At 42.7% G+C, this 16377-nt stretch overlaps 1 protein-coding gene across 3 annotated transcripts in view; it reads left to right on the top strand.

The window, feature by feature from the left end:
- Positions 1-6045: 6045 nt before the first annotated feature.
- rrbp1b (ribosome binding protein 1b) overlaps positions 6046-16377 on the top strand; it is a 25651-nt gene continuing 15319 nt past the window's right edge. For 2 of the 3 annotated variants that reach the window (XR_007194070.1, XM_048247924.1), the window contains exons 1-7: positions 6046-6128; positions 10738-11561; positions 12045-12220; positions 12657-12779; positions 13797-13949; positions 14248-14366; positions 15963-16116. Coding sequence is in view for 1 of the 3 variants with exons in the window: in XM_048247924.1 (XP_048103881.1) it covers positions 10829-11561; positions 12045-12220; positions 12657-12779; positions 13797-13949; positions 14248-14366; positions 15963-16116 (1458 nt within the window). In the remaining 2 variants the exon portion in view is untranslated. Of the gene's footprint in view, positions 6129-10737; positions 11562-12044; positions 12221-12656; positions 12780-13796; positions 13950-14247; positions 14367-15962; positions 16117-16377 lie in introns of those variants that run through there. The other variant, XR_007194071.1, reaches the window with a different exon arrangement.

Raw genomic sequence — 16377 nt, 5'->3', positions numbered from 1 at the left:
GAGAGTGAAGCACTGGTGATTTAGTGTGGCATTTTGATGGGTTGTGTTTGAAAAATGAAATCAAGTTACTTCCTGTTTGATTTTTGTGTGTTAAGTAGAAAATTGTGTGTGGTGTTTTGCAAAATGTGTTTTAGTCAATTGAAAACTGAGTCAAACACTGAGAATTAGTGTATAGTTTTGCAGATTTGGTGTTGGGTTATGATGTTTGGAAGACATGTTTAGAAAATGTATTTAGAAAATTTAGTTGATGTGACTGTGTAGAAAATTTAGAAAATTGATGTGACTGTCATTGACATGTAAGACATACAGCAAACACCTAGCAAGATACGGTAAATTTCATTGAACTACAACTTTCATCGAAATAGACCTACAGTAAACACCTTTTGTACTGTTTTCTCCACCAAATAGGCAATATAGTACTTTGTCTAAATGTGCATTAGATCCATACTTGCAAATAGCAACACAGAACAGACATCTCTTATGTATAATGAATGATTGCTGATTGAAGAATTGTGCAAAGGAGTTTCACACAGGTGTATCAGAGATTCAGACTTCTGCAAAGATTCTATACCACCTGTGAAAAGATGTTTTCCTTTTGTTTAGCATGGGAAAACCAATAGAGTTTGGGGCTTTTGAATGACACCTGTGTTAACTGTTTTGCAAAAGGGTTTGAGAAATGTGTGAACCAAAATGAAAATGTGTGAACACATTCGCAAGAGATGACTTCTGCTGTGCAAAGAAAGTAGTCATGAAGACCAAGTGGGTTCTATACTTACAGTTTTTTCTGATTGCTTAAGCACTTTTTTTGCAAAACTCTACACACAAATGGCAAAACCTCTCACCCAATCAGCAAAACATTGTAGTTCTCGTGCAAAAGCTAACACACCTTGCTTAACTCTTCACACCTTCTAAAAAATGTTTTTTTCGTATCAAACAGTAAACACAAGCCATCACAATACAGTTTTTTTCTGAATGCTTAAACACAACCATGATTCTTATAGCACAATTTCTAAAACTATTAATTCTTATAGCAAAACCACTCACTGAGTTTGCAAAACTAAAAGCACAAACACTGCTTTGCACTCAGTTTGCAATTTTGTAACACACACTTTGCACAACTGCAGGCACAATCTGCACAGCACTCAATTTCCAAATGATCAACACACTCCTAGCAAATCTATACACATGTATGGAAATTATTTACACTATTTTGCCAACTCTCTGGCACACTTTCTCATGTAAAAACTGTTTTAGATAATTAGTTCACTTTGCAATCAGCCTAAGCACTATAAATAAGCCACAGGTAATGTACAATGGGTACAATAGAGGGAGCAGGAAGAGTGAGAAGAGTAAGAATTAGAGGAGGCCGAAGAATAGGACGTGGTGAAGTAGTAGGAGGAGGAAGAGGAGGAAGAGGATGCAGAGGTGAAGAAGTGAGAGGGAGAGGATGACAAGGACAAGGAGGTGAAGTTAGAGGAAGAGGACAAGGAGGAGCAAGAGGAGGGGGAGGAGGGGGAAGAGGAAGGGTAAGAAGAGAAAGAAATATCCCTTTTACAGGCAATTGCAGTGCCCCCCACCTCCCCCCAACATTCTAAATCAATTGTATGTATAGTGATATTATACACCATTTAAAAGCTTGGACTCTTGGGAATTCTCATATGACACATGTACAATCTGTATAGTGCTTTGAATTGTCAGATTAATCTTACTATGTCTCAATTAATTTTAATCAAATTAAAATTTGGGCCCCCGCCTTTGGTGCCTCCCTACTTTCTAGCTGCAATGTATATCCCTTAGCAATAAGTAGATGCAGCATGGTTATTGAAATATTCACAGGAATCCCTAGAAATTGATCATTCATGTCGTTTTATCCAATATTAGTTGTGCAGATGTATAGTCCATCTTATACACATTGAACCAAGAAAATGCAAAAGAGACTTTTGTGTAATAATTCCCTATTTTGTGTAGTTATTCTATATCAGAACCCCTGACATACATTCCAAATAGTTTACAAGACACCTACAAGTGTTACCTTTCATTTGAGACCAGGATTGTGCTTCTACACCAAGAGGTTGCCACACCGTAAGGCTTTTCTTGTCAGTATGCATTTTGGCTAACCAAAAGTCCTATGTGGAGTTTCCATAGAGCATTTTACAAAACGCATGAGCATACCTTGGCAAATAATGGTCTAAAGCACTCATATTTCCTTCTATATTGATCTACTTTGAGATGCAGATTTACAAGACCTGGGAGTGGGTTGTGTTTCCAAGACAAAATAAATGACCAAGAGGGCAGCATGTGGTAATTTCCAGAGAAAACCGCCTAAAAAAACAACTATCATTTTACCCTTTGCCAATCTCTGACAGTCAGTCTCACAGTCAATCAATTGGCACCAAAATAATTTACTAGGCCCTTTGCTTTCAAAAGAGGTCAAGCACTTGAATATAAGTAAAATGTTGAAACAGGGCCATTGTTAGTAGGCGGTGTGCAATTTCTAGCAAAAACTCAAAATAGGGGGGGTAAGTGTAAAGATTTTAAGCAGGTCAAAGCAATCGAGAAAAACTGTAACCTGCTCAAAGAAACTGGGATCCACTTGGTGTCCAAATAGGCAATATGGTACTTTCTCTAAATGTGCCATAGATCCATACTTTCAAATAGCAACACAGAACAGACATGGCATGGATAAGGAATGATTAAAGAATTGTGCAAAGGAGATTCAGGTGTATCTACAGATTTAAACTGACGCAAGGACTCTCTACCATTTGTGAATAGATATGTTCCTTTTGTTTAGGACAGGGAAACCAAAAGAGTTTGGGGCCTTTGAATGACCTGATCTGTGATCTGTTTCGATCTGTTTGTGTGAACCCAATAAAAACGTGTGAGCACATTTGGAAGAGATGACTTCTGCTGTGCAAAGAAGGTGTTAATGAAGACCAAGTGGATCCCAGTTTCTTTAAGCAGGTCACAGTAATCGAGAACAACTGTAAAGGCAAGACAATGCAAAGACTATATCAATTCCAATAGTAGATTACTGTATGAGAAAGACTGAATGAGATAGGATTTGTTTTTACTGTATTTTACAGTTCTGAGCTTGCCAGACTATGTAAAGTATTGTCATCCAGTTAAAAAAAAAATAGGAAATGCTTTTAGTGTGTTTTACAACAGTTCTTTTCAAAAATACTGTTATGGGAAAGGCAAAATTATGCTTGACAGATTACAAATGACAACTGAAGGAAATATACAACACCTGGAGGGACTATTCAACAGAGAACCTGTTTGGATCCTTACTGTAGCAATTGTAAAAAAAAAGAACCTGCAGACAATATGTACACAAGCAATTGCATGGATATGCAAAAGCATCCACTGTGTCTCCGAAGTCATGAGAAATTGCTTGTGCTTGAAATTGCTTTGATGTGCCCAAATGAGGGTGAACTGGTCCCTAACCCTATAGGGAGTTTAACCCTTTGGCTTAGAATGGTCCCATACTATCCCTTTGCAGACGGCCCATTCTAATTTCGGTACCCCAGTACCGATCACTATGTATGATAAGGACACTTTTCCTCCTCTTTATTTCTTTCACGTGATGCAGCAGGGAGTGCCCTGTCCACCCTGCTCCCCCCGATGCAGAATCAACACAGAAAGCGTTTTTTTAATTATTTCTTTTTCTGGGCACCCTTCCCGAGTGGGCCCAGTGTGGTCTCTCCCGTTGCCTCCACAACCAGATACTACAAATACTACAAAATACTTCTTACTTAAAAGCCTTTTTTGTCTATCCCTTCACTTGTACACTACCTGGAAAATCATCTGAAAGCAAGAGACTCCTTCCATAATCAGTCAACAGATTAGATATGCTGACCCCTCATGTTAGACATCCCAATATAAACCTCTGCCAGGGTCGGCACCAGAGAACAACGGGTGGGGGGGCACCTCACCTCACTTTGCCATATAATAAAGAGCATCCTTCGAGCCTTTTGGATAACTGAAACAATATCATGGGGGAAAATAGTACAAGAACATAGCGGTCATAGCCTATAGTGTTTAATAGACTACAGCACACAGTGTTTAATAGAATAGTTGCATAGGCTACAATACAAGTAAACAGACTCACCACTAGCAGGCCTAGGCTACAGCTGAGTGCAAAATGTCATCACTGTGTCTTTCCATTCATGTTGAAATGTTCTTATAAGATCCTGCTCAAAAGCAAATTGCATATAGGGCCTTCTGATAATATTGCAACATTGAACATAGGCTATGTGATCGCTCGAAATGTTCTTAAGTACAGAACTAATTCTAACACATTTATGAAGTGGCTAGGCAGAGGCACCAAATGTGATGGAAAGTTTAAAAGTGAACAGGACACTCGGCATGGCTTTTAGTATTTTGTGCTGCTCTGACAGTCCACTTCTATTGACTGTTAGTCTACTGTTTTTAAGTTTGGAGATGTATTGTTTTGCAGCGACATGCAATGCCGACTCCACAACTGTTGCACTTCCCAGCCAGTTGGTGTAATAGATTGGTTAGAATAGAAAAACCGCACTCTCAAGTATATTCTCTTTACTTATTTATTAATGCCATGTCCACAGACGCGCTTCGGCCTAAGCCATCGTCAGTGTGTAGTGTGACTACCAACATGAATGCTTTTTATCATTGAAGGGGTAAAGGGCTACAGGTGAATCACATGAGGTCATCAGGTGAGCTGCACCCAAGGGTGTGCTGTACCAAAAGTTGTACAACATATTTGCACACAAAAGACACAATACATCAGACTATAGTAAATAGACACATGCAAACCCTATCAAACAGTTGCCAAATTAAACAGCATAGATTGATTAAAGAAAAATGGAAAATAAAATAAATAATAATATAATAATAGCCTACATCCAATTGACACATTAAATAGGCTAAACAAAAAATGCAAACATGCAAAATAAGATGTAATAGATTGCCCACTATGAATCAGTGACAATAACTCAAAGACAAACAATCCAAATAGATGACTTATTTAGACATTTAAACTACTGTAGGTAGCATTTTTACATTTTAAGTTATTTAACACCATCACTACCACATTGGTGAGTTTCATCAAAGTTGAATAATTTTGTATACACCTGAAACTGGTGTGTGCACAACCTCTATCAATGTAAATACAAAAAAAAGTAAAAATAAAAATCAGGTTGTCACATTAATACCATCCAATCAGTTGAGCCAATTAGAAGTCAAGTATTATGACATTATCAATCATTTCTTATTTAAAATGTGCAAAATTGGAAATGTCCTTGTTTGAGGTATCTTGTCAAGTTACCATAGCACTGAAATATTTCACAGGTCAGAGAACATAGACAAATTTAAAGTCTAGAAAAAAACCGTTTGGGTTGAAAAAATAACCCAGCATTTTTTTAGAGTGTGCCCATCTCTGTCCATTCTGATCCACTACAGGACATGTTATCTGCTGTGTCCCATACTGATCCTACAGGACATGTTATCTGCTGTCTCATACTGATCCCCTGTTACCTAAAGAACTGTAAAAGATCCTTCTTTTGATCTTCTTCTTTTCTTCTTTTGAATTCAAATCTGTCAAATGTTTACTGTAATAAGCCCACATGAGTGCCAGGCTGTTATCTACTGTGTCAACACTAATGTTTGCTGGCATACTCCTACACAGATTGTGAAGAAATTATTAACTCATAATTGGACAGTCTGCTGCCAGTATTTATTTTAGTGATTAGCCTGGATGGCATTTCATTCAGCCTATTAGAAGTCACATCACTTTGCTCTGCAAATGTCCCTAGTGATGATGTAAATAGCCAAGTAGCATAGCTTTCGTTATTTTCTCTCTTTTTTTTACCAAATCATTTTACGCGAAGACGAGTCCACAAGTCCCACTCCCAAATGAAATATTGTCCAAACAATGACACCTCTCTTTTCTCCATGCCGTTCTTCGGCCAACTGCATCGCGCTGACCCCTCGCGGTTGGTTTAAATGCCACTGATTGATGTATTTTTGCACCAATGAGATCTCTCCAAATCCATTAGATTCTGGTCCACAGGCGGGCGCTCGTCCAAGTCACAGAAAGTGCCACGACTCCATTCGTCGCGGCTTCTCTGAATCACTGAAATTCAGAGCTTGGGGTAAGACGCACATTTTTATTACTTTCCTTCAGTAGAGCAAAATGTTAAATTGTTGAAGTTTGCTTGAAGTTGCATGCAAACTATTGTAACCATAGGATTTATTGTCTCGGCGTGTGTGTGTGCAGCGTGCGGAAGTTTGGGAAGCTCATCGCAACAATGTAGCAAATGTCCTGAACAGTTGCCTGACTTTCTCTAACGTGTGCAGCCCACTTCGAAGAGATGATTCACCATAAACTCCATGTCTACCCCATGCAGAGAACGTCTTATTGTTGAGACCTTGTACGTTTTATATCGTGTAGCCTAGCCTATGTAGTGAAAACTGACGGAGACCGCATAGTTTGTATAGGCTTGTGCTACGAGCGAGGTATGGGTTACTTCGTTGGAAACTTGTGTAAAAGTTTGTAGAACGTTGCAGCTGAATGGAAGAATGCTGCTTTAGGTGATTGTTGAGTTGTGTGTGTTTTTTTTTTTTTATCACGCTTGTTTGTTGGGATATATTTTCATTCGACCCACTGAGTTTGTGTGTAATGTTTATCTTATCTGTGGACAAGTTGATTTTGATTTTCGAGATCCACTGATTTGGTTATTAAATGAGCGTGTCTGCCGTTTTGATAATGGCCTGGCTTTGATTGATCCAGACGGATGATGTTTCAAACACAATGGACAGGACTTAATACTATGCTGAGCAAGATTGGCTTTTGATGGAAATATAACGCATTTATTCTTTCCTCTTTTCCGTTTTGAACGCTTTGAACTTGATACTGCACCATGCTTAAAATAGGCTATAGGCTATCCGAAGCGATGAGGAGGGGGTCCAGAAAATCTCGGCTATGCTATATAAGTTCACTGCATTAGTTAGACTGATGACAGTTGCTGCTTCGTAGGTAGAAAGACGACGTTACTTGAATGAGTTTTGTGAAAGATATTTTGTGTTTGTGCTTTAGGGTGTTTGGAGACATGCTGACGAGGATATAGCTTAAGGTCTGTGTTGCCTTCTGATTCATTACATAACTCCAGAGGTAGTTGCCACGACATAGAGGGTTAATTGTCCGCGGTAGAAACAGTACAGAAAGTTCTCCCTGGATTTTGTTGAAGCCAATCGCCTCTATTGATATCATAATATCACCTGTCAGGTTCCAAGACCACAGCCGTGTCAATTTGCTTGCTTTAATTAGTTTTTTTTTAAATATAGGTTAAGTTTGCTTACATATTTATATTGTAAGAGAATGTGTAGTATTTTGCCTTAAGTTGATAGACCTGACAGACGCAGAGAAAATTACCTTAAGTCTAACTTGTTTATTCTTATTATTTTTATTATTATCATTATGTTATTAGGCTATTTCAGTGTTCTAACATTTATTCGTTAGATTGCCTGTTGATTCAAACATCACATCTAATTTTGGGGCAATATGTTTTTCAGTAGAACCATACTGACAAGGTTTAATTTGTAGAATGGTGTATAATCAATCAAATCATTTGGCTTTGTTTTAGGCCTAATGATTTTTTTTTTTTTTTGCCCGTCTTGTGTAACTTAAGTATTTTATAGTCAGGGAGAGCGTGTGGTAAAGACCGAGCCAGGAGGGGGCGTGGTTAACTTAAAGATCTAGTCAGGGGGCGTGGTCAACTTAAAGACCAGTCAGCATTTCCCAAGCACTTGGAGGCCCCTTCTCAAGTGAACACACACACACCTCTCTGTCTGTATGTCTTTCTGTCTGTCTGTCTCGCTCTCCCCTGCCCCCTCCAAAACCATACCCAGGGCAGTGTATTTGATGCGGGTGCTTGTTTGACATCTCCCATCTGTAGGTGTCTTCAGGGCATTCAGTTTGCCCATTGTGGTCTGAGGAGTGCGGGAGAGAAAGACTCGGGGAAGGACAGGGAGAAAGGGTTTGTGTGTGTGTGTGTGGGGGAGTTTTCCTTGAGGGAATTCCTGTCAGGAATGTTCCCTGAAAGTGTAAACACATGGCGGGGGTTGAAGTGTGTGTGTGTGTGTGTGTGGGGGGGTAGTTGTGGGGTCTTGCTGTTCTATATGTACACATCCCAGGGAAACTAGAAACCAAGTGGCATTTGCACACGGGTGGTTGAGGACTGAGACGAGAGGTGTGTGCTTGTGATTGAGGTGAGCCTTGGGTTGGGGGTGGTGTGTGTGGGTCGGCTCAGAGTTGCACAACATACCTCAGTGGTTGAGAGTGAAAGAATTTGTCATCTCACAGGGGGGAAAAAAGACCCTCTCCTTTTTTTTTTTTTTTTTTTGAAGTGTTGTGTGCGTGTGCATACATACGTACGTGCGCGTGTGTGTGTGTGTGTGTGTGCACTCTGCCTCTACCTTCAACCCTCCCGCTGGCCTCTCCACGTACCCTCCTTCGCTCTGTGTGTGTGTGCGTGCGCGTACGTGCACGTGTGTGTGTGTGTGTGTGCGCACTCTGCCTCTACCTCCAACCCTCCCGCTGGCCTCTCCACGTACTCTCCTTTGCTCTGCGTACTGAGACAAGCGACCCCCGGGCAGTAGGACTGTCCCTCTGCATGTTGGACTTTATGCTTCTGTCCTAGAACACGTGTGGTGTTGCTTAAAACAAACAAACAAACAAAACCAAACCACCAACCAACCCCAACATTCTAATGTTGGTTTTCTGAACATTTTTCAGGATTACAACCGAGTCACAGCTCTTCACCGACTTCAGAATGACTTTAGAACATGTCGAACTCGTACAACCTATAAACACGTGTGCTGTTTGCCCCCAACCCAAACTCAAACGACCTATAAACGCGTGTGCTGTCGCCAAACAACCTCAACATTCGTTATGTTGAGAAAACCAACTCACAGATCCACAATGCCCAGGTAATTATGACTTTAGAACACGTCGAACTTGTACAAATTTGAACAAACGACAACAAACTGACTGAAAGTGTCCACTGATCAAACAGTTGCCGTTTGCTGGAGTTTTTTGGCATTTGTTGGCGTTTGTTTGATGAGGTAATGTTCAAGCACCCTAAAGGTGAATTAACAGTTCTCCTGTCCTGGGTGTTGCTGTGAGTAGTGTTGGCATTTGGAGTCTGTGAATTCAGTTTGAATTTTCAAACTCAATTCATTCACATTCTGTTTCAGATGCATGTAAAAAGCTTTGTCCGCCTCCTGCAGTATTTTGTGTGAGTGAAGATACAAAAATACCCTATATAGTGGTTTTTATATATATATATATATATATATATATATATATATATATATATATATATATATATATATATATATATATATATATATATATATATATAAAAATGGTCAGAAGTGGTGTATAAGTACTTGTTCAGCTGTACAAGCAAGTTACTTTGGTTGTGTGTGTCTGTATATGCAGGATGTTATACATGGTGTGTGTGTGTTTGTTTGTGTGTGTGTGAACGCCAGAGGCGTCTGCTTGTAAATATCAGACGTTCTATGAACCCATGCGACCTCTGCCACCATGTTGCTGTCGGTAACCAACACAAACACATACCCACACATGTACTTTACCCATGCAGACCATATTCATAGCATATGACACATTATCATACACATATCCTATATCAGTAGTTTTCAAAATGAGTACCACCTCAGAAAACATTTGGCTCTCCAAGTACCACCATTATGACCGGCATTAAAACACAATAGCCTAAGCCAATTTAAGTGCACATTTTACATTGTACATACTGTTTTTGCTTCTTTTTTTTTCTCAAGAAATTTAGCTTCAATGATTGCATGTTTTTGTAATTATATATTTTTAATTATATACATTCTGACTACCACTAGAGAGAGTTCACGTACCACCAGTACTCGTACCACAATCACTGTCCTATGTCACACTAGAACATGTACAAATCTATTAGTCCAGTGATTGCTGGTGTGAAGTTCATATCAGAGAGTGTGTGTGTGTGTGTGTGTGGGGGTGTTGTCTGCAGCGTGGTCCTAGACATTACTCTAACAAGCAGTCCGTTCAGCAGGAAGTGAGGTCGTCTGAGCAGCTTCCTGGTTTCAAGGAAATTCCATTGGAGTGTTGTGTTTTGTTTATCCTTTCAAGGCTCTCGACCCCAATGGACTTATTTGTAGATGCGTGGGGCTGGTGAGCTGTGCTGCTGGCCTATAGGGAGCTGGAATGGGATTGTGTGCTGGCCTATAGGGGGTGTGTGTGTGTGTGTGTGTGTGTGTGTGGGGGGGATGCCTGCCTATAGGGCGATGGTGGTGCCTGCCTATAGGGGGATGGGGGATGGGGTCTGTGTGTGTGTTCGTTCTGACTCAGTGACTCTCTTATCACCGCACAAGGAACTCTAGTTCAAAATCCATCCGTGGATAGCTAGACACACACTGACACACCGACACCATACAGAGGCAGAGCTGCTGTGAGTTCTTCTTATGTAGCTAACATACATTCACTGGTTGTTGGCTTAGTGCTCTTAGTCAAGTTTAGTGTTTAGTATGTGTACCCAACATGTGTAGTTTATGTGTGTATGTCCATCTATCTGCTGTTTTAACCAGACATAAGTTCAGGCCCTTTTGGCCCTGTAAAGATTAACTGAATTAACTTAGTCTGTGTGACCATGCTGACCTGTGTGTTTCTCTCTCCTGGTCCACTGTTTGCAGGACGTGAGGTAAGGGCAGGCAGGCAGGCAGACGACCAACAGACCGACCGACCGACGACAGACAGCCAGGACGCAGACAGACAGACGCAGACATGGACGTGTACGACCCTCAGACGCTGGGCTTCGTGGTGTTCGGCGGCTTCATGCTGGTGTCGGCGCTGGGCATCGCGCTAGTCTCCACGCTCTCCATGAAGGAGACGTCCTACGAGGACGCGCTGGCCGAGCAGCGCCGCAAGATGGCCCGTCTGCAGACCGCCGGGTCGGCGCCCGCTGCCGCCGCCAACGCATCATCAGCCCGCGCCGACAAGAAGAGGAAGAAGAAGAAGAAGGAGGAGAAGGCGTCCAACGGGAAGGTGGCGGAAACCGCCGTGGCGGCTGAGCAGGTCGCCGAGGAAGTGGCCGAACCCGAACCGGAGCCTGAACCCGTGCCGGAGCCTGCCGTTGTCGTGGAAACCGTCGTTTGCGAGCCTGTCGTCGAGGACGCGCCCGAGCAAGAGGCTCAAGAACCTGAACCGGCACCCGAGGATGCCGCCCCGGAACCTATCGTCGAGCCTGCCCCTGTTGCCGTGGAGACGCCCGATGTCCCCTCTCCGTCATCCTCGGGCAAGAAGAAGAAGAAGGTGGCCAAGGTGGAGCCCGCCGTCGCCAAGCCCCAAGAGAACGTTGCTGCCGTGGCGCCCACCGTCGTGGAGGTTGCCGCGGAGACGGCGCCTGCCCCGCCTGCGGTCGCTGCTGTTGCCCCAGTCAAAGCTGAAGAGCCCAAAGCAGAAGCTCCCCCTGCTGCTGCTCCCAGCAAGAGAAGCAGAAGGAAGAAGGCAGAGCCAGGTAAGGAAGTGATGAAAGTGGGACTGCTGATTCCAGAACAGTTATCTGATACGGCAGGAGATATAATACTGATTCAGGACAAACTGTTAATATAGATAACAATCTGTAATATGTACACCATATCAACTCCGTGTATATTTGATATGGTGTACATATCTCTCACACACACACACACACACACACACAAAATATATATATATGTATGTATGTATGTGTGTGTGTGTGTGTCACAAAAGTAAGTAATTTCTCACTCCATTGCCTAACTCTAAAACTTAATCTGATTAAGTTCTGATATTCTATTCTCCCTCTTTCCCACCTGCCCTTGTCTCTCCCCTGGTGGAGTAATGTGTCTAACAGTAACAACATTGTCTTGCCTAAGTTTCTATAACACACAATGCTCTGGCCATTAAATAGCCTTAGTTGCGGAAATTGCCTTATATTAAACAAACAAATAAACATTGTCTTGCCCCCACTCTTTGCCAGTTGCTCCGGTGGAGGCGACCCCTGTTGCCCCGGTAACCTCTGTGACCCCTGAGGTGGCTCCCGTGCAGTCGGCGCTCCCCACTCTGCTCACGGCCCTCAGCACCCTGACCGAGGCCGAGACCCAAAAGGTCCTGGAGGCGCTCGGAGACAAGACCGGACACGACTCCTGGCAAATGGTACGGGACCCGCCGCCATGGTGGCGAGAGCCCTCCTACGTCACGGATAAAAACCTTTTCTAATGCAAATATAAATTACTTTCAGTGTTGGTTGGTAATGGCAGTACACATGGGTATGATTGGAAATATGTATTATGTTCATTTTCCTGCTGCCAGTTAATGGTTTGGGAGTGGAATCTAAATAGAAATACATTTACGGTATGTGGATAGAAATACATTTTACGGATGTGTGTTTGCACAATATATTAAGATCCTTTTTCTTTCTTTGTCTCTCTCTCTCTCTCTGTCTCTATCTATCGCTCTTTTCTCTCCCTTTCCCTCCATCCTTCATTCTCTCTCTCAATCTCTCAATCCTTCATTCTCTCGCTTCTCTCTCTCTCTCTCTCTCTCTCTCTCTCTCTCTCTCTCTCTCTCTCTCTCTCTCTCTCTCTCTCAGGCCTCTCAGAAAGGAGATCCCGTGGCTGTGGTGAAGAAGCAGCTGGAGGAGAAGGAGAAGGCCCTGGCTGCAGAACTGGAGAACTCCGCCGCCGCTAAGAACCGCGTGAAGGAACTCACCAAGGTTCTAATCCATCCATCCCACTCACACACATACCAGCTCCTGCTAAATGTCATTAATAATACAAGCAGTAACATACAGTTAGCCAGTCACAATAGGAAAGGGAATCTGGTGTTATGTAGTACATTATTAAAGGTGCAGTATGTAGGAAATAATGGAAAATAAACTGTAACCATTCCAAAAATGATGATCATATGTTGTCAGAGAGTAAGGAAACACGATGAATTGAAGTAATGGCTTATTTGACAACATTACTCTAACCCGTAAAACCCATGAAAAAAATGAGTTACGGGCGAATGTCTTGGAATTTTCGTTTATGTTTTGAACGATTCATTCTAGAATAGTGTATTAATAATGGGCTAGTGCCGTCCTCCTATTTGGGTTGCCAAATTAGCAAAGGCCAACTGTCAACAGCTGTCAGTTGTAGTCATGAACCCTCACGAGGCATGCAAATTTCCAAAATTTAAACAAGAAACAAATTAAGTGGACATCGGAGGAGCTTCCTGAGATGGTGGACGTCTTAGATCAAACGAAAGAATATCAAGTCTGACAGAGCTGGCCATATTTCTCCACAACAGGTAGCCTATGCTAAACTTCATCTGCATCGCTTAACTTCAGCTAAATATGTTACGCTGGTTAGAGAGGTATTTTTTGTTTTCACTGTTTCGTGAATGTGTAGCTGGGTCATGGTTGGAGAAACGTTAAAGCAGCTGCAGGTCAACTAACGTTAGCGAAGTCTTAATTACATCTGGCAACCCAGAAGAGGCTCGCGTCTGGTAGTCTTTTTGAACGTTCACCAGTGTTTTGATTTTGGCCTGCAGAACGTTCGGTAACAATCCTACAAATCGCACCTTTAACATCCATTGTTTGAAAGTAGGATGATGGTATTTTCATTAAGCATATCTGGTATTATTCTCTTGTGTCGGTGTTATTGTCGGTGTGTCGTGCATTGTGTCGTGGTGTGTCGTGGTGTGTAATGGGTGTGTCGGTGTGTCGTGGTGTGTCGCGGTGTCTGTCTAGGAGCTGGGTGCGGAGAAGTCTCGTCTGGCGGCGGTGGAGACGCGTCTGAGCTCGGAGCTGAGCGGTCGTCAGCAGGAGCTGATGGCTCTGCAGGCGCGCATGCAGGCCTCCTACGAGGAGCACCTGATGGAGACGCAGCAGTTCACCAGCAAGGTCAGTCAGGGGTCAAAGGTTAAGGGTCAGGGGTCAACACCACATGGGAGGCTGCTGTTCTAGTATGAGCTCAGTAATTTGAGTGTGCCTCAATAAAGCAACACACACGCGCACACATACACACACTGAAAGAATCACTCAATTACTCTCACACACCTACGCATAAACACACACACCACTTTATACACACTACATACACCATACTTTATACATGTCTCTCTATACTTTATACATGTCTCTCTCACACACACACACACACCATACTTTATACATGTCTCTCTCTCACACACACACACAGATCCAGACTCTGCAGGAGCAGCTGGAAAATGGTCCCAACGCCCAGCTGGCCCGTCTGCAGCAGGAGAACTCCATCCTCAGGGACGCCCTCAACCAAGCCACCAGCCAATCAGAGAGCAGGTACGTGCACCGCCAGCCAATCGGAGGGCCAGCTCACCCGATGGCCTGCCAATCAGAAAAAGGATCTAATGCAACCCTAATAAGGCTACCGTCAAAAAGCTTAGAAAAGGAGAAAGAATGTACACCACTAGTGGAGTGTGAGGTGAACATCTATAAGTTTATACGAGTAAATCTGGGTAGACACGCCATTTTAGCTCTGATTATGTTAAACCTTACAAACTTTAGAACCTAGAACTTTAGGCAACTGGCTACAGCACCCGTACCGCATTCTGGTCGAAGTGCCCGCGGGGACCCGGGATCGATTCCGGCCCGGGTCAATTCCCGATTCCACCCCATCTCTCTCCCCTACTTGCTACCTGTCACTCTTCACCATCATATCTGAAGGGGGGAAAGGCCAAAAACAGTTTTAAAAAAACAGCTTTAGAACTGGACCATCCAGCTTGTTATGTAGTGCAGTTTGAGTAGGCTGATAATGTCAGATTTATTAGAAGAAGTAAAGATCAGAATTCCAACTCTGGACCGATTGGGTTGGATATCTGCCATGCCTGAAAGTTATGTGGTCCTGCAGTGTGAGCAGTTGTAACCATAATTATTACAGACATGAAGTGCAACAGAATGAATCGTATGCTAATTCTACAGTCAAAAGTTCAGAAAAGGAGAAAGAGTGTACACCATAACAATGCAGTGCCAGATGTAAGTTGTAACTACGTATTTAAGTTCATATAAGTAGGTCTGATCAATTGGAAAAATAAAAGGTGTGTAATGTAATGGTATTTAGGTGAAAAAGGTGTTTTGTTCCACACACACAGCTAAGCATCTGTTTCACAAGATGTAAGTTGTAGCTATATATGTAAGTACATAAAAGTAGATCCGATCAGTTGGAACAATAAACGTGTGTAATATAAAGTAAAATGTAAATGGTAGTGCCACAGGTCACACATTCCCAGACTCCTGTGTGTGATCTTTACGTTACCCTGCGGTCAGATTGCTTCCCTTTATGTCCCTACAGACAGCCAGTGGGTGTGGGTGAAGGGGGTCATAAAAGCTGATTTATACTTTAGTAATGGCATGCCATTCTCTGTTATTGTGATGGTTCTCTGCGTGTTCTAACACCGGCCCTGGCCACATTCCAGGGAGGCTTCCAGAATGTTCTACTGGAGTTATAGACTGAGTCCTGCATTCTGCATTCTTAGAAGTAGGTCCAGTGGAAGGAAAGTGACCTGAGGCTAGGGCAGGGTAGTGTAGATTATGACGCAGGGGTGACACAGGGGTGACGCAGAGACTTGTGTGATTACCTCAGGAGACAATGAGGAAGGGTAGGGATGGGTGACGGGAGTCAAATTGCTGCAAACAAACAAAAGGAGGTGTGTGTGTGTGTGTGTGTGTGTGTGTGTGTGTGTGTGTGTAGAAACGATACTGAGTGGAAGTTTGAAGTCTTTCTACACTAATTTTGTAATATGAGCTCAAAATAGACATTTAATTTAAGGCAAAACATTCTATTTAATGTTTTCTTCTAACTTGTTTGTTCTATTACTGCATTTTTAGTCTACACACACACACACACTCTCTTAATCTGTCCCGCTATGGCACCCACAGGCAGAATGCCGAGATGGCGAAGCTCCGTCAGGACTGCATCCGTCTCAGCCGGGAGCTCAGCGACCGCACCGATGCCCATCTGGCTGAGGAGGAGCGCCGGAAAGTTCTGGAAGCCAAGATGGCCGCCGCAGAGGAACAGCTGACCCAGATACAGGTGAGCTCTCTGGTCAACTGCGTTGCCTGTTGTAGCTTCTCCAGCAGAAGCAAAAGTAGCAACGGCTATTCCTATTCTGGAATGCTTTTGGAATAGAACGTACCACATGTGAACAGATGACACTAAATTTTTAATTCGGAATAGTTTAATCGGAATGACAAAATAACTGTCCATGTAAACGGGGCTTGTGTGTTTGACAAGACCAGATGTGTCTTGAAATGTAACAGGATGTGGTCATATAGGATCTTTACTAAGCACTCT

The sequence above is a fragment of the Alosa alosa genome, chromosome 7 (genome assembly GCF_017589495.1).
Source record: "Alosa alosa isolate M-15738 ecotype Scorff River chromosome 7, AALO_Geno_1.1, whole genome shotgun sequence".
In the NCBI taxonomy this organism is placed as follows: Eukaryota; Metazoa; Chordata; class Actinopteri; order Clupeiformes; family Clupeidae; genus Alosa; species Alosa alosa.
This window is presented reverse-complemented; position numbering and strand designations above follow the sequence as displayed.